General features: G+C 40.4%; 2 protein-coding genes across 6 annotated transcripts in view; one reads left to right on the top strand and one right to left on the bottom strand.

Annotated features, from left to right (window-relative positions):
- Positions 1-17359, bottom strand: part of NKIRAS1 (NFKB inhibitor interacting Ras like 1) — an 86545-nt gene extending 69186 nt beyond the window's left edge. For 3 of the 5 annotated variants that reach the window (XM_037845747.1, XM_037845739.1, XM_037845735.1), the window contains exon 1: positions 16937-17154. In XM_037845747.1, the coding sequence (XP_037701675.1) occupies position 16937 (1 nt within the window). In that variant the 5' untranslated portion in view covers positions 16938-17154. Of the gene's footprint in view, positions 1-16936; positions 17155-17188 lie in introns of those variants that run through there. The other 2 variants (XM_037845765.1, XM_037845757.1) reach the window with 2 other exon arrangements.
- Positions 17360-17466: 107 nt separating this feature from the next.
- Positions 17467-20472, top strand: RPL15 (ribosomal protein L15). The gene is made up of 4 exons (XM_037828312.1): positions 17467-17533; positions 18151-18332; positions 18795-18931; positions 19801-20472. The coding sequence occupies exons 2-4, from the start codon at positions 18161-18163 to the stop codon at positions 20104-20106; spliced, it is 615 nt and encodes a 204-aa protein (XP_037684240.1). The 5' UTR covers positions 17467-17533; positions 18151-18160; the 3' UTR covers positions 20107-20472.
- The last annotated feature ends 876 nt before the right edge of the window (positions 20473-21348 follow it).

Here is a 21348-nt window from a genome sequence, read left to right on the forward strand (position 1 = left end):
GTACATTCAAGAAGCTGAATGAACCCCAAACATGTTAAACTCGAAGAGAATCATGTCCAGACACAGAGTAGTCAAACTGTCAAATTCCAATGAGGACAAGGAGTGAGTTCTGAAAGATTCAAGAGAAAAGCAATGTATTATGTACAAAGGATTGTGTGCTGACTTCTCGTCAGAAACCATGGAGGCAAGACGACAGTAGGATGACATATTTAAAACGCAGAAAGAAAACAACTGTGAATCAAGAATTTTACATCTGGTGAAAACGTATTTCAAAATCAAGAGAGATTAACACATATCAGGTAAAATCTGAGGGAGTTCTTCACCATTAGACTTGTCTCATAAGAAATGCTAAAGGGAGTTTTTCAGACTGAAAGGAAAGAGCACTAGACAATTGAGGCATAAAGAAGTAACTATTGGGGACTGAATTGTGCACCACAGAAAAACATGTTCTTAACAGATTCCTGTGGGTGTGAACCCATTGTATATAGGATCTTCTGATGAGGTTATTTTTAGTTAAGGTGTGGCCAACTAAAGCAGAAAGGTTTGTATAAATCAGGATTCTCCAGGGAAACAGAATCAACCATATATATACACATGCATACACACACACATATATACATGTAGATACATATGTATATATACATATTATACATTCATACATATAATAGGAATTGGCTCACATGACTGTAGCAAAGGGCAAGTCTGAATTCTGTAGGGAATGCCACAAGCTGGGAACTCCAATGAAGACTATCAATGAATTCCCCAGAAGAAACTGGCTGGCTCAAGTAGAGATGGAAATTCTTCCTCTGACTGCTGAAATCATCAGTTCTCCTGTTAAGGCCTTCAACTGATTGCCTGAGACTTCCCACATTGTTGAACCAATCTCTTTATTTGCTTGGACGTGTAATCAGCCACAGATGCAATCAACTTACTAATAATTTAAATCCACAAAATATCCTCACAATAACCATCAAGCTAGTGCAGTAGGAAGCTGACAGAGTAGAAAGCTTCAGAAATCAGCTGTACCATCAAAACAAATATTGAACTGGCAGAAACTGTCTAAATCAACTACTTTGAAACTCTGAAGTCTAGGGAGGAGCAGTAGAAAGAGGCTGGAAACTTGTGATAATGGTGAGTTTCACCATCTCTGCAGCAGCTATCTCCAAACTTTATAGCATAGCAGTAGTGAGAACTGGAGCCTGGGCTACTAGAGCAGCTTGTTGATGCCAGGGTGGGCCACAAAGACCTAGTCTTCTAAACTCCAGAGATCTGTGGCTTAATCCCAGATTTCTACCTCTGATTAGCTACTTCATATCACTGGGGGCTTACTTTGAGAGTGGCCATTTATTTTACTTTCCCAGGCTGCTCAGACAAATACAATGAAATGGTTCAGCCTAAACAATGGGAATTTATTCATTCATGGTTTAAGATTGCAAAGCAAGTCCAAATTAAGGCAATGCTGTGCCAGTTGAAAACTGTTACATAGCCCAGGAAAAACTATGTTCTTTAATGCAATCTTGTGGGAGCAGACTTATTATGGGTGGGACATTTTGATTAGGTTGTTTCCATAGAGATGCGTCACACCCAACTGTAGGTGAGAACTTGGATTAGATTATTTCCATGGAGATGTGACCCCACCCATTCAGGGTGGGTCTTGACTAGCTTACTGGAGTCCTTCAGAGAGCTCAGGGGCCAACAGACCCAGACTCTTGGAAACGCAGAAAGAAAGACGTTTGGAGATGCTAAGCTAAGAGACAAGGTCCAGAGTCTGCCCCGGAGAAGCTAAGAGGGGACCCCAAGACACTTAAAGAAAAATTCCCTGGGAAAGCAAGCAAGGATGCACAGGAGCTGAGAGAGAGAAGCTAAGAGAGACAGAAGCCTAGAGACATTTTGGAGAAAGCCATTTTGAAACCAGAAACCTGGAGCAAAGGACCAGCAGATGCCAGCCATGTGCCTTCCCAGCAGACAGAGGTATTTTGGATGCCATCGGCCTTTCTTCAGTGAAGGTATCCTCATTGACGCCTTAGTTTAGATACTTTTAGGGCCTTAGAACCGTAAATGTGTAACCAAATAAATCCCCTTTATAAAAGTTAATCCATTTCTGATATCTTGCATAACGGCAGCTTTAGCAAACCAGAACAGATGCTTTCTCCCCCAAGACTGTGTGGCATTCTGAGGCTGGATGAAGGTGATCCCTGGCACCTATGTCACATGGCAAAGCACATGACAGCATCTCCTGGTCTCTCCCTTCTCTTCTTCTGATCTCTCCCTCCTCTTCTGTGTTCTGTCAGTGTTCAGCTTCTTGCTTCCTATGGCTTTCTCTCTCTGAATTTCATTGTCTTACAAAGGACTCCAGTAATAGGATTAAGAACCATCCTGACTGAGATGGGTCACACCTTCAACATGTAACCTCATCAAGAAGTCCTACTTACAATGGATTCACAGCCACAGGAATGGATTACATTTAAGTACACATTTTTCTGGTGTACATGCAGCTTCAAACTACCACACCATTGTTTCAATGCCCCTCGGGCAAATGCAATAAAAAAATCTTAAAGACCGTAATCTTTCTCAAAACTGTTAAAGGGCTGCAATAACTGGGCAAGTGGTAAATCAAGAGAACACAGCCTCAAAAGCCATAGAAGGAGCTCCTGGTGCCGTTGCACTCCCACCCTCTACAATGTGGGGTGAAGCCAGCTTGCACTCCCATTGTGGGTCTCTACCCTGTTCCAAAGGGAGCAGAGTGGCCCCTGAGCACATACTGGGGTTCATGTTTATCAGTGCAAATCTATCAGGTGAAAGCCTAAAGACTGAGCTGGGGAATATTCTCAGGCTATCCCTCCCAGAGTTTGTCCTGAGGGCAGAGAAGCACCTTGCAGACAGCTGGGACAATATGAGAAACAATTAAGTTGAAGTGAGTTGGGGCAAAGTACTACCTACATTAAGTCACTCAAGAAAGCCCTCAGAGGAGGAGGTCTACTTCAAAGGAAGAAGAAGAGGCATTCACTCAAACTCCTGTAAATTCTAAAAGGAAATTCCTAAGGCCTCTAGCAAGCACAAGCCCAGGAAAAGAAAGCAGGCTCCATGGCTGCAACTCCACACAAGCCAAGAAAAAAAACAGAGAGGACTCTACATGTTCATTTGCCTCAGGCTGATCTTCTTGATAGGAGGACTATGCTCTGAAGGAGACCGCCGCCAAACCAGAGCCAATGTGCAAAGACAGTGAAAAGTGTTTTTTCTTTGGTTTATTTGAATTAGCTCCTGGCATCCAAATACATCTCTGTGTTATCACTAGCTGGATACAAAATTAAGGAATAGACAGCTCAGAGAAAAAATCTGAGTTAATACTATGGAATATTAAAATGTTAAAATGTGTAACAAAAGATTACAATGCAAAACAACAAAAAGTAAATGACTGTCTCATTCAACGAACAAGATTAAAATCCAGAAACCATCAATGAGGTGGATTAGACTCTGGAATTACCAGATGGAGGCTTTAAAAAAGTGATTCTCAATATGCTGAAGGAGATCAAGGAAAACAGAGAGAGAGAGAACTAAAGGATGTGAGGAAAACAATGAATGAGCAATATGGGAACCTCTTCAGAGAAATACTGAAGTCGAAGATCACAATAACTGAAATGAAAAATTCCCTAGAACAGCAGATTGGAGGAGGCAGAAGAAAGGATTCAGTAATCTCAAAGGCAACACAACTAAAATGATTCAAGATGAGGAGTAGATATTAAAAAATTAAAAAGAAAGAACAGTTCCAGAAGATGGCAGCTAGGAGAGACAGAGCAAAAAAAACCTCCATGAAAAATACTAGATAAAAGCCAGAAAGTGACCCAGAACACTAGTTCCAGCGATGCACCAGCTAGACAAGGTCTGCTAAATCCACAGGGACTGTGCACTTGGTGAAACTGGGAGTCTACGTTCTGAAACGAGTGAGTGAGCCTGCTGAATATCCAGCAGCCACGCTGCAGTGTGGGGAAACCATGGGTTGGCGTTTGGAGTCGGACTAGTTCTTTTTTAAAAAAACCTAAAAGCGGCTGCAGATACGGCAGCAAGAACCACACAGTGAAGCGTGGCAGGAATGGCCTGTACTAATGCCTCAATATCCAGCGTGAATGATAGCCTTTCGCGCACCTGCTGCTAACTGTCTCGGAGCAAGGAAGGCAGGGGAGAGCCAAAAGGGGAAAATAACCACGCCCCTTACAGCCATCTTCCCAGCGTGGTTATGCTCCTGGGAATGCTCCTGCCTGGCACTGGCACCACAGCCCAGAGCCACGCCAAAAAACCCAGTGTGACAGGAAGTGTTTCCAGCAACACATACATGCCACAACATCAGGCGTGGACAATAGCCTTTCGCGTACCCACAGCTAACTGTCCCAGAGCTAGGAAGGCGGAGCTGTGCGAAATGGGGGAAATTAACACGCCCCATACAGGCATCCTTACAGCAGACTGGGAATGCCCCTACACGGCCGGCAGCCCAGAACTTCCCTTGGGGGGTGGCGCTCACCTGTGACGTAGCGCAGCCTTCCCTCAGCAGAGGCCCTGGGAGGGCACAGCTTGGAAGAGGGATCCACTCAGAAATCCCAGGGATCATACGCCAATACCAAGGACTTGTGGGTCAGTGGCAGAGACAATCTGTGGCAAGACTGAACTGAAGGTTTAGACTCTTGCAACAGCCTTAAATCTCCAGGAACAGCTGGGAGGTTTGATTATTAAAGCTGCCCTCCCTCCCTATCCACTCAGACACATGCCCCACATTCAGGGTGGACAGCACCAACAACACATCCCAACTGGATGCACCAATTGGAGCCCCACAAGAATCAGACCGCCACACACCACAAAGACAAAGTTGGGGAGAACTGGCTTGAAGGGAATAGGTGGCTTGCGGATGCCATCTGCTGGTTAGTTAGAGAAAGTGTGCGCCACCAAGCTGTAGATCTGACAAATCAGAGATTAGTCTTTGAATTAGCTTACATATCTTAAAAGAACCCTGACAAGTTAAGCAAATGCAAAGAGGCCAAAAACAACAGAGAATTTTAAAGCACATGATAAAACCAGACGCTATGGAGAATCCAAACCCAAACATCCAAATCAAAATATCAGAGGAGACACAGTACTTGGAGCAATTTATCAAAGAACTAAAGACAAACAATGAGAGTATGGCACAGGATATAAAGGACATGAAGAAGAGCATGGCACAGGATATAAAGGACATGAAGACCCTAGAAGAGCATAAAGAAGAAATTGCAAGAGCAAATAAAAAAAAAGATGATCTTATGGAAATAAAAGAAACTGTTGACCAAATTAAAAAGACTCTGGTTACCCACAGTACAAGAATAGAGGAAGGTGAACAACGAATCAGTGACCTGGAGGAGGACAAAACGGAAAATGAAAGAACAAAAGAAAAAATGGAGAAAAAAATTGAAAAAATCAAAATGGACCCCAGGGATATGATAGATAAAATAAAACATCCAAATCTAAAATTCATTGGTGTCCCAGAAGGGAAAGAGAAGGGTAAAGGTCTAAAAAGAGTATTCAAAGAAATTGTTGGGGAAAACTTCCCCAACCTTCTACACAATATAAATACACAAAGCATAAATGCCCAGCGAACTCCAAATAGAATAAATCCAAATAAACCCACTCCAAGACATATTCTGATCGGAATGTCAAATACTGAAGAGAAGGAGCAAGTTCTGAAAGCAGCAAGAGAAAAGTAATTCACCACATACAAAGGAAACAACTTAAGACTAAATAGTGACTACTCAGTGGCCACCAAGGAGGCGAGAAGGCAGTGGCATGACATATTTAAAATTCTGAGAGAGAAAAACTGCCAACCAAGAATTCTTTATCCAGCAAAGCTGTCCTTCAGATTTGAGGGAGAGCTTAAATTTTTCACAGACAAACAAATGCTGAGAGATTTTGCTAACAAAAGACCTTCTCTACTTCAGATACTAAAGGAGCCCTACCAACAGAGAAACAAAGAAAGGAGAGAGATGGAGAAAGGTTCAGTAATACATTGTTGGATTTGATTTACTAATATCTTGTTGAGAATTTCAGCATCTATATTCATAAGAGATGTTCTTTTGTAGTTTTCCTTTCGTGTAATGTTTTTATCTTGTTTTATCATCAGGGTAAAGCTGGGACTTGTGTAACTTCTCCCCTTCAGTCTCATCAAATATATAATTGGGTTTAAATAATAGGTGCTACCTCATTAGGTTATTATGCAGGTTAAATCACTAAATATATGTAAAGCACCTATGACAGAGCCTAGTACATAATAAGTACTAAATATATATTTTTTAAAGTATTGCTTTCTTGGAAGTAAATTCTACATGGTTAAAATTCAGTATTCAATTACCATGTTGTTAGATTTCACTTGTTAAATGTTTATGACTTTTTCTTTGGTGTTTATAAAGTGATTCGCTTATCATCTTCTATATATATCCTGTTCTTGTCCACCTTTGGTATCAGGGTTTGGCCAACTTCCAAAAGCGAGGTGAATAGCCATTCATCTTTTTCTATGCTCAGGAAGTGTTTACATAATCTAGAAAATCATCTGGGCCTGGGACCTATTTTTGTATTAGTTATATATTGCTGTGTAACAAATTACCCCCAAAACTTAATGGTTTAAAATAACATTTATTACTCATAATTTCTGTAGATCAAGAAACTAAGCATGGATCTCTCACAGGCTGCAATCAAAGTGTTGGCTGGGATTTCAATCATCTTAGGGCTATCTAGGGGGAGGATACATTTCCAACCTCACTCATGTGGCTGTTGGCAAGATGCATTTTCTGTGGGTTGTGTGACTCAAGACCTCAGTTCTTCATGGGCTGTTAGCCAGAGGCCCCCTCAGTTCCTTGACACATGGAACTCTCTCCAGGGCAGCTCACAACTTGGCAACTGGTTTCACTAAGGGAGAGAGTCATGTAGCAAAACAAGAGTGACTGTCTGTTTTGTAACCTAACCTTGAAAGTAATATCCCATCACTTTTGCTGCAGTCTGTTGGCTAGAAGAAGCGAGTTGCTAGCCCAGCCACTCTCTAAGAGAGGAGATTACACAAGGGTGTGAATACCAGTAGGTGCTATTATGGGCCATTTTAGAGGCCGCCTGCAACAAATTTTAAAGGCAGATCTTTGACTACCCTTCCACTTTCTTCTATGACTGTTGGTCCATACTAGTCCTATACCTTTTCTTACACAATTTTGGTAATTCAAGATTTCCTACCAAATAATTATGTTTCTGTTTTGAAAATTTATTTGTTAAAAAATCTAATGTGGAACTGAAGCTTATTCCCATCATTATTTATGTCTCCCCTTTTAATCAGAAACAACATTTGTCCCATTTGTCGGTCATTGCAAAGAAGCAGTTTTTTGTGTATCGTTCAACTCTACTTTTTGTATTTTCTTTCACTGATTCTGACTTTATTAATTACTTCCTTTTACTTTTATTTGAGCTTATTTTGTGTGCTTTCACCTAGATTCTTGAAAGCTTGGTTTCCTTGTTTTCAATTTTGATTTCTAATAAACGCATTTAAGGCCACGCATTTTCCTCTGAGTATTAGTTTGGCTACACCCCACTGGTTTTGATATGTAGAGCTCTTATTGCTTTTCATTTTGCAATGGTTTGTAATTTCCATTTTAACTGATTTCTCCTTAACCAGATTAAAAGTGCAGTGCCCCACCTTCCTTATTTCCATGAACAAAAAATTTTAAACCATCCTTATTTTTTTGTTGTTAAACTGTAATTTTATTGCCCTGTGGTTAACGTGATCCTAGATTTCTTTTAATTTTTATTCAAATAACATATATGGCCTAAAATTCCCCCCTTTTACATATACAATTCAGTACTATTAATTACATTTGCAATTTTGTGTTACCATCACCACCACCTATTATCAAAATTTTACAATAGACCCAAAGAGAAGCTTTGTACAATTTAAGTATTAACTCTCCATTCCCTACCTCCAACCTAGCCCCTGGTAACCTGTATTCTAGATTCTGATTCTATGAGTTTGCTTATTCTATAGTCCTGGTTCTTATATTTAGGTCTTTGATCCATTTTGAGTTAATTTTTGTGTATGGTGTGAGAGAAGGGGCCTTTTTTTGGGGGGGCATATGGATATCCAGTTATCCTAGTACCATGTCTTGAAGAGATTATTCTTTCCCAATTGAGTGGACTTTGCAGTCTTGTCAAAAATAAATTGAAAAAAAAAAAAAAGTAAATGAACAATGGAGGAAAGGAAGGGAATGGGATGTTTGGGATGTTCTTTTTTATTTTAATCTTTATTTTATTTTTTGGATAATGAAAATGTTCAAACTATGATTGTGGTGATAAATGCACAACTATATGACAATGCTGTTAACAACTGATTGTACACTTTGAATGACTGTATGTTGTGTGATATCTCAAAAAAATTGCATTAAAAAATCAAAAAAAAAGAAAAAAGAAAAAAAGGAAAGAACAGAACTTCCAAGACCTGTGGAACACAATCAAGTGTACACATTATGGGTGTCCCATTTGAAAAGAAGAAAGGGGCAGAAGGAATATCCAAAGGAATAATGGCATAAAACTTTCCAAATTTAATGAAAGACATGAATATACACATTCAACAAAACCCAAAGAGAATTAATTCAAAGAGGACTATGCCCAGACACATAGTACTCAAATTCTCCAATACCAAGGACAAGGAAAGAGTTCTTAAAGATGCAAGAGAAAACCAAGTTACATACAAAGGAATGCCAATAAGATTTGGTGCTGATTTCTCACCAGAAACCATGAAAACAAGAAGGCAGTGATAGGAAATACTTAAAGTACTGACAGAAAATAATTGCCAAAAAAGATTATCGTATCTGGCAAAGACTTTCTTTCAAAAATGAGGGAGATAAAGACATTCCCAGATGAATAAAAGCTGAGAGAGTTCATTATAACTAGACGTACCCTACAAACAATGCTGAAGGAAGTTCTTCAGACCAAAGGGAAAAGACACTAGATAGTGAATAAAAGCAGCAAAAAGAAAAAAAAAAGACCTCTGATGAAACTAAACAAATGGGTAAGTCTAAATTCCAGTATCACTGTACTTTTTTTTTTTTTTTGGTTACGTTACCTCCAACTCTTATTTCTCATAGGTGCTAAAATTCAAATTCATAAAAAGTAATGATAACTATATGGTATTATATGCACAATGTACAAAGAAGTAATTTGTAACAAGTAAAAAAAATAAGGTGGGGGATAGAAGAGTATAGGAACAGTGTATGCATATGCTATTGAGGATAAATTAGTATCAGATCAACTATGATTGTTAAATATTTAGGATATTAAATTTTAACTCCATGGTAACCACAGAGAAAACATATGAAAAGTATACTCAGAAATAAATGAGAAAGGACTCAAACTGGTACAGTACAAAAAACAACCAAATAAATATGGAAGCACATATTAACAGAAGAATTAAGAGTCAAAAGGGTTTAAGACTGACAAAGATGAAACAGCAAAATGGCAGAAGAAAGTACTACATTATGGTTGTGACTTTAAATGTAAATGGATTAAACTCTCCAGTCAAAAGGCCAAGACTGGCAGAATGGATAAAAAAGCATAACCGAACCATATGCTATTTACAAGAGACTCACATTAAATTCAAAGCATAAGTAGGTTTAAAGTTGAAAAAAGATATTCCACTCAAACTGTATACAAAGAAGGACATTATATATTAATAAAAGGTGCAATCCACAAAGAAGAAATAACAATCATAATAATAGCTGGTGACTTCAATAAACCACTAACATCAATAGATAAAACATCTGGACAGAGGATCAATAAGGAAACAGATAACCTGAATAATTTGATAAATGAACTAGATCTAACAGACATGTACAGAACAGCAGGATATACATTCTTCTCAAGTTCTCAAGGATCATTTTTTATGATAGACCACCTTTGGGTCACAAAACAGGTCTTCATATATTTTAAAAGACTGAAATTATACAAAGCACTTTCTCTAACAGTAATGGAAATAAATCAGACGCATAAAGACAAGTATTGCATGGTCTCACTGATATGAACTAATTATGATTTGTAAACACACAGACATGAAATATAAGTTAACAGGATATACAACGAGGCTAAAGAATTGGGAGCAGTTGCTTATTATGAGCAGAATGTTCAACTGGGTTGAACCTAAGAGTTTGGAAATAGAAAGAGGTGACAGTAGCACATTATTGTGAGAATAACTAACAGTGCTGAATGGTGCATGAATGTGGTGGAGAAGGGAAGCTTAGAGTCACATATGTCACCAGAAAAAAAGCTGGAGGTTAAAAGATGGAAATGTATAAAACAGTGAGTCTTGTGGTAGACAATGTCTGTGATTAACTGAACAAATATTAAAAATCTCTTTCATGAACTAGAACAAACGTAATAATAGAGGGATATATGGGGAAAAAATATACCTATTGAAAACTATGTACTACAGTTAACAGTATTTTAACATTCTTTCATCAACAGTCACAAATGTACTATACCAATACTATGAGTCAATAATGGAGGGGGGCTGGTTAGGGGTAGGGGAGGAACTGAGTTTTCTTTGTTGTCTTTCTTTTCTGGAGTAATGAAAATGTTCTAAAAATTGGGAAAAAAAATTAATTGTGGGGAGATGCAAGAAGATGGCAGCATAGCGAGGAGTGTATACTAGTTTGTCCCTGTGGAACAACTAATGAACAACCAGGAACAACTAGAAAATAATCTGGAATAACTGTGGGGGAACAAACATGACTGTTCACTCATCATATACCAACCTGAAATGGGAGGAATGACCCAGAGCATAGCATAAAATTTGTAATTAAAAACTGCAGATCCAAGCTGGGAGCCCCCTTCCCCCATGGCCTGAACTGCAAAGCCTCATGGTGCTAGAGAACAGCACTCTCCCAGCAAGTGAATATAGCTCAGCTGAGCTCCAACTGGGGTTTTAATTAAACACGGACTGCTCAATACAAGCTACAAATCCCCAACAAGCAGTCAGAGGCTTCTGGTGATGACTGACCTTGGAGAGCCGGAGGGTGGCCATGAACTGGCCCTGAAGGGGGGATTTCTGTCCATTTTTCGGCTCGGTGGAGAAAGTCTCAGCCATTTTCAGTTCCCAGCACTGACCCAGACAAGGGTGGAGATGCACAGGCAGAGTCTATTCAAATGCTAATGACCTCTCCCTGGCGGGGGGGGGGGGGGGGGGGGGGGGGGGGGGGCGGGTAATCTTCCCTAAGAGGAAGAAGGTGGTGGCAAGCTCTACTACCTGCCTTCCATTCAGAATCAGACCCCAGAGCCTGGGGGAAAACAGCCACAGGCCACACCTCCTTACACCAGTCTGGAGCTACAGGCTGACAGGTGCCACCTGATAGGCAGAAAAGCACAGTGACTTGAGGCCTCACAGGGTGCACTAATTTTCTAAGACGCACCGTCAGGGAGACGTGATACTATTGCATTCTTCTAAGACCTGAGCCTGACTGGGGTAACCAAAGAAACCAGATTACTAAACAACAGAAAACTACAACCTACATGAAGAAAAACGAAGTTATGGCCCAAAGGAACAAAATTATACGTCAACTGAGATACAGGAATTGAAACAACTAATACTAAATGAATTAAAAAAGTTTAGAGAAGATATGGCAAAAGAGATGAAGCATACTGGGCATACATAAGGAAGAAACCAAAAGTTCAAAAAAACAACTGGCAGAATCTATGGAAATGAAAGGCACAGCACAAGAGATGAAAGACACAATGGAAACATACAACAGCAGACCTCAAGAGGCAGAAGAAAACACTCAGGAACTGGAGAACAAGGCACCTGAAAGCCAACACACAAAAAAAACAGATAGGGAAAAGAATGCAAAAATACGAGCAATGTCTCCGGGAACCTAAGTACAAAACTAAATGCAGGAATGTACATTTCACTGGTGTCCCAGAAGGAGAAGAGAAGGGAAAAGAGGCATAAGCAATAATGGAGGAAATAATCAATGAAAATTTCCCATCTCTTATGAAAAACATAAAATTATGGATCCAAGAAGCACAGTGTACCCCAAACAGAATAGATCTGAATAAGCCTACATCAAAACACTTAATAATCAGATTATCAAAAGTCAAAGATAAAGAGAGAATCCTAAAAGCAGCAAGAGAAAAGTGATCCATCACATACAAAGGAAGCTTGATAAGACTATGTGCAAACTATGTGGAGATTTCTCACCATGGAGGCAAGAAAGAAGTGGAGTGATATATTTAAGATACTGAAGGAGAAAAACTGCCAACCAAGAATCCTATATCTGGCAAAACTGCCCTTCAAATATGAGGAGGAGCTTAAAATATTCCTAGACAAACAGACAATAACAGAGTTTGTGAACAAGATACCTGCTCTACAGGAAACACTAAAGGAAGCACTGCAAAAAGAAGGCAACAGACAGGAGTGAGAGGTTGGAAAACAATTCTGGGAGACAGTAGCACAGCAATGTAAGTAAAATGAACAAAGATGACCATCAGCATGGCTGAAAGAGGAAGGTTAGGAGCATGTGGAACACCAGAAGGAAAGAGGAAAGATGAAGACTGGGACTGTATAACTCGGTGAAAGCTAGGGTGCTCAACAATTGGAATAAAAGGTACACACGCTTTTACATGAGGTAGAACAAATGAATGCCAACATTGCAAGGTGTTAAAAATAGGATGGGATTGGGGGGAAATACAATTAATGCAAACTAGAGACTATAATTAACAGAATCATTGTATTATGCGTCCTTTAATATAAGAAAGGCAATATACCAAAGCTAAATGCATATGGCAGGGGGGTAGACATAGGGAAAGGGTATGGCACTCCTTGGCATTAGCATTGGTGATGTGGTCTGAGTCTTTATTCTACTTAAGTTTAACGCTGTCTTTCTTTTCGTTGCTTTCTAGCTGTCATGGTTTTTTTTTTTCTTTTTCTCTTGTCTCTCTACCTTCTTTGACTGTTCCTCCTTCTCTGAAAAAGAATGGAAATGTCCTTATATAGACAGTGGCGATGGTGCTGAATACATAAATACATGACTATACAGGGAACCAATGATTGTTTACTCAGGATGGAATGTATCGTGTGTGAACAAAACCATCTCAAAAAAAAAATGGGTTGATGAAGACAGCTTGAGGGCACTATATTGAGTGAAATAAGCCAAATACATAAGGACAAATATTGCAGGGTGTCACTGACATGAACTAATTATAATATGCAAACTCATAGACATGAAATATAAGTTACCAGGATATAGAAAGAGACTAAAGAATGGGGAGCGGTTGCTTATTATGAGCAGAATGTTCAACTAGGGTGAATTTAAACATTTGGAAATGGAGAGAGGTGACAGTAGCACATTGTGAGAAGAACTAACAGTGCTGAATGGTGTGTGAAGGTGGTGGAAAGGGTAAGCTCAGAGTCACATAAATCACCAAAAGGAAAGCTGGAGGTTAAAAGATGGGAATGTCCACCACAGTGAACCTTGTGGTGGACAATGTCTGTGATTAACTGTACAAATATTAGAAATCTCTCTCATGAACTAGAACAAATGTATGACACTATAACTAGAAGTTAATAATTGAGAGGCATATAGGAAAAAATATACATACCTATTGCAAACTATATACTACAGTTAGTAGTATTTTAACATTCTTTTATCGACTAAGTAACAAATGTACTATACCAGAACCATGAATCAGTAATGGAGGGGGGTGGTTAGGGGTATGGGAGGATTTGAGTTTTCTTTTTTTGTCTTGATTTCTTTTCTGGAGTAATGAAAATGTTCTAAAACTTGAAAAAAAAATTGTGGTGATGGATGCACAGCTGTATGATAGTACCATGGGCAACTGATTGTACACTTTGGATATCTGGATAATTGTATGGTACGTAAACAATCTCAATAAAAATAAAAAAACAATTAATTGTGGTGATGGATGCACAGCTATATGATGGTACCATCGGTAACTGATTATGCAGTTTGGATCTTTGGATTATAGTATGGTATATGAACAATCTCAATAAAATTAAAAAAAAAAAAGATTACCACCCAATAAAAAATAGGAATTCTTTAAAAAAAAAATACTAAGTTTTATGTGAATAACATTACAGCACATAGAAAAACACTACTTTCCATCTATGATGATGAAGACAGGGTCTCACATTACATATAAAAGGTGCAAATGTTTACATAAACTGAAATTTACACACAAAAACTACTAAATGTTTAGTTTTATAAGCATTATAATGTTTTACATTACCAAACACAATAAATGTGCATCGTTTCCTTCCAAATACAAAAAAAAGAGGACATCTGTAGTATCCCGAACAGGCGCTGAATTGCAAGTTACACAGAGATCCTGGGCATGGCCAAGACTCTTAAGTCTAGATTTCAAGAAGTTTAAAAGACTCCAAGTAGACGGATGACCTTTAAGGTTCTTTGCAACACTGCAATGCTATAAGAGAAACTGCTTATCCAGAAAACGTGTGAACACTGAGGCTAATGCAAGAAGCAGTAGTTATAGCTACTTGTCTGCACTCAAAGAAACTGCTGTAAGATAAAATTCCACCTGAGACCTACTTATCCTCATCTAATGTAAATGACTAAAGGAAACAGGGAAGATCCAATGCAGTCTTAAACACATGTTGCTTTGCTTACAAAACCATTCAATACTGCTTGAGAATAAATACGATGTGGTTCATCCCTGTGGAAAACACTGAACTTGGCCAATATTCTCTTTGAAGAGCAGCCAGAAACAGCTTCCAAAATTGTTAGTACTTCTGTCCTTATGTCTAAGGTGATCATTCTACTTTCATAAGTAAAACATGACTTTTTTTAATGAAATCAGAAAAACATTACCACTAAAACACTAACATTAAAGGAGAGACATTATAGATCTTATTAAAAAATGAACATCACATATGTGGACCAATCACTGTCAATTTATTAATATAAACATTTAAAGTTTATAAGGTGCGCCATACTTTTACTTATCCATATAATAAAATTTACACATATAAGCATACATTAAAAGGATTTTTCAAACTATTGCACATAAAAAAATGTAAAAGGCAGATTCCACCTTACCATTCTTTTGTTCATTCAGCAAATACTGAGGAGCTACCACAATGCCAGGCCTTAGGTACAAACCAGGGGGCAAAAACAGACATGCTCCCTGCCCTCAGGAATCTCAAAATTATTGGAAATAAACTCGAATCTTGCAAAACATAGAAATTAGCAGTAATTATTCACAACACCAGAATCTTCTTTCTAAAGAATTCACCCAACTTCATAGTCAGTCATCTACTCATTTCTCTCATACCCCACATCAGTAAATCCTGTTAACTCGACCTTCAAAACACATCCAGGATTGTACCACTTAACTATTTCTATCACTATTGAAGTGGTCTGAACACGATCTTCTCTCACCTGGTTCCCTCCCCAAAGATGTGGCATCCTTACCACAGGAATGTTACCTTTCCTGGTAAAATGGACTTGGTGGATGTGATTAAATTAAGTACCTGCTGTTGGGGAAATTATCTTGGATTATCCAGGTGGGCCCAATGTAATCACAGGGGTCTTTATTCTCACAGAGAATTGAGGATGCTAATCTGCTGATTTGGAAAATGAAGGACAGGGTGGGACCCAAAGGAATGCAGGCGGCTTCTAAAAGCTGGAAAAGGCAAGGAAACAGATTCTTCCCTAAAACCTCCAGAAGGAATGCAGCCCTACTGACACTGTGATTTTAGTCTTGTGAGACTTCTGACCCACATAACTGTAGGATAATAAATCTGTGTTGTTTTAACCAGCAAATTTGCTGTAATTTATTATAGCGGCAATAAGAAACTTAACCTCTTAACAGGTCTTCCTGTTTCCACCCTTTTCCCCCCTTCATTTTAGCATCAAAGAAACAAGCTGGGTTATCCTTCTAAAATGTAAATCACATGAAGTCACCCTTCTGCTCAAAACTTCCAATGATTTCCAATTTAATACACAGTAAACACCCAAAATCCTTTAAAGAACCTTCACTTTCCAAAGGAATTCTCTACCTTCTCCTATTGTTGATTTCAGCCAAATCGCCTTCTTATTCTTCTATTAATCCTCGCATGCTCCAGCTTTGGCACTTTTCCCAGTGCCTGATACTAGCCATTCCCTCAGGGCTCCCATTCTTGAAGTCTTACCCCAAACCTTCCATTTAAACTTGCTAATCCCACAGAATACTCCTTACCCCTGTCCCTTTCCCCTTAATTTTTTTCCGTTGCACTTAACCACACACAAACACAACACGTATCTTATTTATGATATTCAGGGCCCGTTTCCGAGAAGGCTAGAGTTTCTGTCTGCGATGTTCACTGCTGTATCCCCAGCAGGTAGGATAGTTCTGGCACATATTAGACACTTGAAACATATTTGTTGAATGACTAAATGAACCTCTTGACAGCTCTTATAATGAAAAAGCTGCAATTAAAATAAGATAGGAACATATGACGTAGTTGGGGGAAAACAAAACGAAAACTGCTAATGACTTCGAAGGTAAATGACTCTCCTAAAAATTGGCCATATTTAAACCTAGAATTTGGAAGGGAATTAAAACCACAAGTCTGCAAAAATAAAAATATTCTGGAGACGCAAAAAAGCTAGTGAACTATTTTTCAATTAGGAACGCAGCGGCTTTCGCCATCATTTCAGCATTTTCTCGACGATTTCCCAACAAACTCGCACCTGTCAAACAGATCTTGGCAAATAAATATTTTGCTTTTCAAAAAAACCGTGATTCTGAGGTAGCAAATCTGGGACCAAATTGGTATGCAGGAAAGGTACCAAACCGCCCTTCCCCCGCTCCCGGACTCTTTTTAGGGCAAAACCCACCCCCCACACCGAGCGGGGGCCTGCGGGGATTTCAGCCTTACTTGACCGGAAGAGGGGCAGCACACGGCCCCCCAACCAGCAAGGCCTCCGCCACGGCCTTAACTGTGGGTCGGGGAGGCATCGCCGGCGTCTGTCCGAGGCGCGTGAAGCCCCAGAATTCGGCGCCCGCCCTGAGAGAGAACAGTGTCACACGGGGGAATCCGCACCGACGGCTCAAGTGACGAGTCCGCGATACGTGAAACAGAGCCGCAAACCTCTGCGGACCCGGAAGACAGCGGCAGGGACAGCCTCACCGTGCTCAGCGCCCACGGGCTTTGGAGTACCGCCGCCAACTTGCCTCTTATCGGCAGCGGGACTGTCCGACACTCTCGCCAACCGAAGCCTTGCCACAAACACTCTTCGCAACGCGCGAACCTCTTAGGTTCGAGTTATGAGGAGCAAGGGGCGGGACGATGGGGGAGGCTACGCCCAAGTCCGGCAGAGCTCCACCCATAGGCTCCAGGCCGGAACTGCAAATCCCGCGAGCCTCTGGGCGGTCTCAACCTGCCACCGGAAAGAGGTTCGCTGGCATCGGGGAGGAGCCTAAAAGGGATTGTGGGAGAAAAGGTTTTTCTTTTCCGTCTGGCGGCAGCCATCAGGTAGGCTGTGGCAGGGAGGTACCCTCTTTCCATCCGCCGCTGATCGCCTTTCGCTTCAGCCATCCAGACTCGGGGACCCTGCGTTCTCGGAGTTCTTCCTGCCTCCTGTGCGGCGCGAGTTTGGTCAGGGTGCGGGGCAGTGCGAGAGTAGAGAGGAGCCCCGCTGGGCGTGCTAGGGGTGGATGTGATGGCGGCGGGAATTCGCTCTGGGCCGGGAGTCTAAGGGAAAGGGTGGCGTGGGGCTAAGTGGATGGGAAGCCGGGTCCGGGCGCCCTCGAGTGAAACCGGCTGGTGGGGGTGGGGGAAGTGCTTTTTCCTCGGTAGTTAACCCGCCGCGGCGTAGGCGTCTTCTGTGGTGTCAATCCCTGCGTATGCCGCCTGCCGCAGTCACCCGCCCCCTCAGTCCCGAAGCCGAGCTCCATTGATTCGTCTAACAAAAATGTGCCTAGCGGCTCTCCTAAGACGCGGAGGTGGGGGTTGGCCTGCCTGTCCCCTTCAGTTCGTGCAAAGCCATTTCGTTCCCAATGACTACCTTGTGCTTGGTGGGTAACTAAGATGGATGGGTGGGGTCCTCTAAATGGATGCTTATTTTTAAAATACTCGGTTTTATCTCAAAGGTAAGCCAAGATGGGTGCTTACAAGTACATACAGGAGTTATGGAGGAAGAAGCAGTCCGATGTGATGCGCTTTCTTCTGAGGGTCCGCTGCTGGCAATATCGCCAGCTCTCTGCGCTCCACAGGGCCCCGCGTCCCACCCGGCCCGATAAAGCGCGCAGGCTGGGATACAAGGCCAAGCAAGGTGTGTGGTCTCTTTGTGTGGGTGCTTGGGTATAATTTCTCGAGAAAAGCTAGAAACTGGCGATTAGGACAAGGCACTGTGGCCCAATGTCGTCCTTCACGAAGGGCTTTTTGGCAAAAGCCATTTTCTGGTTCAGCTAGAAACACTCAAAGTGTTGACTAGGAAATGACCGAACACAGTTGTCTAAAGTAGTGTGTCTAAAGCAAAAGAACTGGATTGGGAAGAAGTTAATCTACTTCCCTATATGACTGATTAAAAATATCGAATTCGGTAATATAGATAGTACTTTGGGAAATAATGAGGGGGGTGTTTTTTTTAAGGAAGCCTCATAACCTGGTTTTGATTGGTTTTTATTTCATAAGATATGTGAAATCTTATTTGGGGTTGAAGGATTAGTGAGGAGTGCTTGAGTCTCCCACTCCTGTGGCTTTCTATAAAACCATTGTAATCTCTTTTGTATAGGTTATGTCATCTATAGAATTCGAGTGCGCCGTGGTGGCCGCAAACGCCCCGTTCCTAAGGGTGCAACCTACGGCAAGCCTGTCCACCATGGTGTTAACCAGCTGAAATTTGCTCGAAGCCTTCAGTCAGTTGCTGAGGTAAGTGGTTTTATTTCAGTAGTAATAGTATTGACCACCAAGACATGGTGAGGGAGGAGAGGATTTGAGCAACTTTTCTGGTAGTTTATTTGTATAAAATGGGATTTGGGGGAGCTTTACCAATTTTGGTAAAAAGCAGTTGCTGTCAGAGTATGTGAAGACTTCGTCACTAATCTGGTCTTATATACTGGGAATTGTGTGTTATACAATTAGTGTGAACCTGTGGAACCTAAGCTTTTGAAAGATGGGAAGCTTTGTTTTGAACAGATTTCCGAGTTGTATAGATTCTGCATTTATTTATGTCAGCAATCTTCTTAATTTTAGGTATTTTCTCTAGTAAATTAGGCTGTGCCCCTCCCTCCTTGAGCTAATGATATTTACGTTTTTAAAAGGATTGTGCTTTGTTTTGCTTTTACAAGGAGGGGGGCAATGAAGAATATCACAAGACACCAAATGTAACCTGCAAAGCCTAAAATATATCCTGGCCCTTCATAGAAAGATTTGCCAACCTTCCCCAATTGTATTAGAAAAAGATAAGGTTCCAGAATCCTATTTTCTTAACCCGGTGTTGGTACATATCCAGGTCTTAGTTAGGGAGGGGTTAATAATAGAGGGAATGATGTATTTCAAATCTAAGGATGCTTGTATGTTATCCAGCAAGTCTACCATGTTATATTAAAGGTTGTCCCACTGAGCTTTTTAATTTCATACTTAACAGTGCTAGTCTCTAGGGAGATGCTTAGTAAATATTTGAGTAGTTAAGTGTACAACCTCAGTCTCTTGTCTAGTGGTTAGCTATAGTTAGAATCTGGCTTTCTCATTTCCACTGAGACATGGGAGTTAACCTTGTGCCTTTTTTCTTGTTCTAGGAGCGAGCTGGACGCCACTGCGGGGCACTGAGAGTCCTGAATTCTTACTGGGTTGGTGAAGATTCCACATACAAATTCTTTGAGGTTATCCTCATTGATCCATTCCATAAAGCTATCAGAAGAAACCCTGACACCCAGTGGATCACCAAGCCCGTCCATAAGCACAGGGAGATGCGTGGGCTGACTTCTGCAGGCCGCAAGAGCCGTGGCCTTGGAAAGGGCCACAAGTTCCACCACACTATTGGTGGTTCTCGCCGTGCAGCTTGGAGAAGGCGCAATACTCTCCAGCTCCACCGTTACCGCTAATCTGTGTAATGTTTGTAAAATTCATACCTAATAAACAATTTAGGACAGTCATGTCTACTTAAAAGTGTTCTTTGTTAAAGCAGTAGTTGTCTGCAGACTGTTTTCATGAATATATTGTCAAATTATGGAAGTTACAGTGCAATAATGTTTGAAGACTATAAAGTGATGGTGTATCTTGTTTCTAATAAGATAAACAATTTTGTCTTTGCTTTATCTTATTAGGGAGTTATCTGTCAGTGTTTTAAAATGCCATACTGTCTGGTATAATAGGTGTAAAATAAATTCTTTAAAAGAGCACTGAAACTAGCTCTGTAGATTTGTTTGGTGCATGAAAACTTTATTGTGATAAAATGCTCTCCTGGTTTATTCTCATGTGGCTGTTTTTTTGGAGTTTGGCTAGAGGGTTAATTAGGAAGTGTTAAAATTGGAATTTACTTGGAAATTTGTAGGGTGGCAGGAGGATATCCTGACCCTTTTCATCATGTGCAATAAAGTAAAATCTGGACTAGAGCCCACATTTTTAGATTGAATCTGGTATTCGATTCATGTAACTGTTGTTCCTGAAAGGAAAGTACTTCAAAAGAATGCCACCATTTTTTAGAAAAACAGAATAAAAAAAGCTCTAGTACAAATGTAATGAACCTGGGTTGACAATGTAAACAAAATTGCTCAGTCTCCACAGTACCATAAAAGATAAAACTTGGTTCAATTGCTTGCTTCTGTTCATGGCATCTGAAGAATCCTGAATGTGATTAGCCAGCAATTGTCTTTACACATGTATTGGAAGTTGAGCATTGGAAGATGAGATGTTTAACCTTAAGGTTTGTAAGCTAGTAATATGTGCTAGGGTGGGGAAGCCAATGGCCATTAGAAAATTACAACCTTCAAGATTTTACTGTAATGGTAATTTGTGACCATTATGAGGCTCTGGCCTTATTAAGGAAAAACGGTTATATAAAAGTACATCATTGCTTAGTTCAATCTAACCTTTACAAATCATTTTAGATCAGCCTACTTTATCTGTTCCCATAAGGCTACTGAGAAAAATTCATTGTCAGTGCATGTTCATGGTTTCCAACCTAACCTGAAGTATTTACTCATCCCTAGTCAAAATACCATTCTGCAAACTTAGGCCATCAACTGTGTGCCCACTTCAAGTTAGCATACCACTATGTTCTGTTGCATTTATTCTCTTATATCATGTTTTCGACTAGACTAGGCCTCTTTCCCAGGGTGTATTTG

This window comes from Choloepus didactylus, chromosome 1 (genome assembly GCF_015220235.1).
Source record: "Choloepus didactylus isolate mChoDid1 chromosome 1, mChoDid1.pri, whole genome shotgun sequence".
NCBI classification, from domain to species: domain Eukaryota; kingdom Metazoa; phylum Chordata; class Mammalia; order Pilosa; family Megalonychidae; genus Choloepus; species Choloepus didactylus.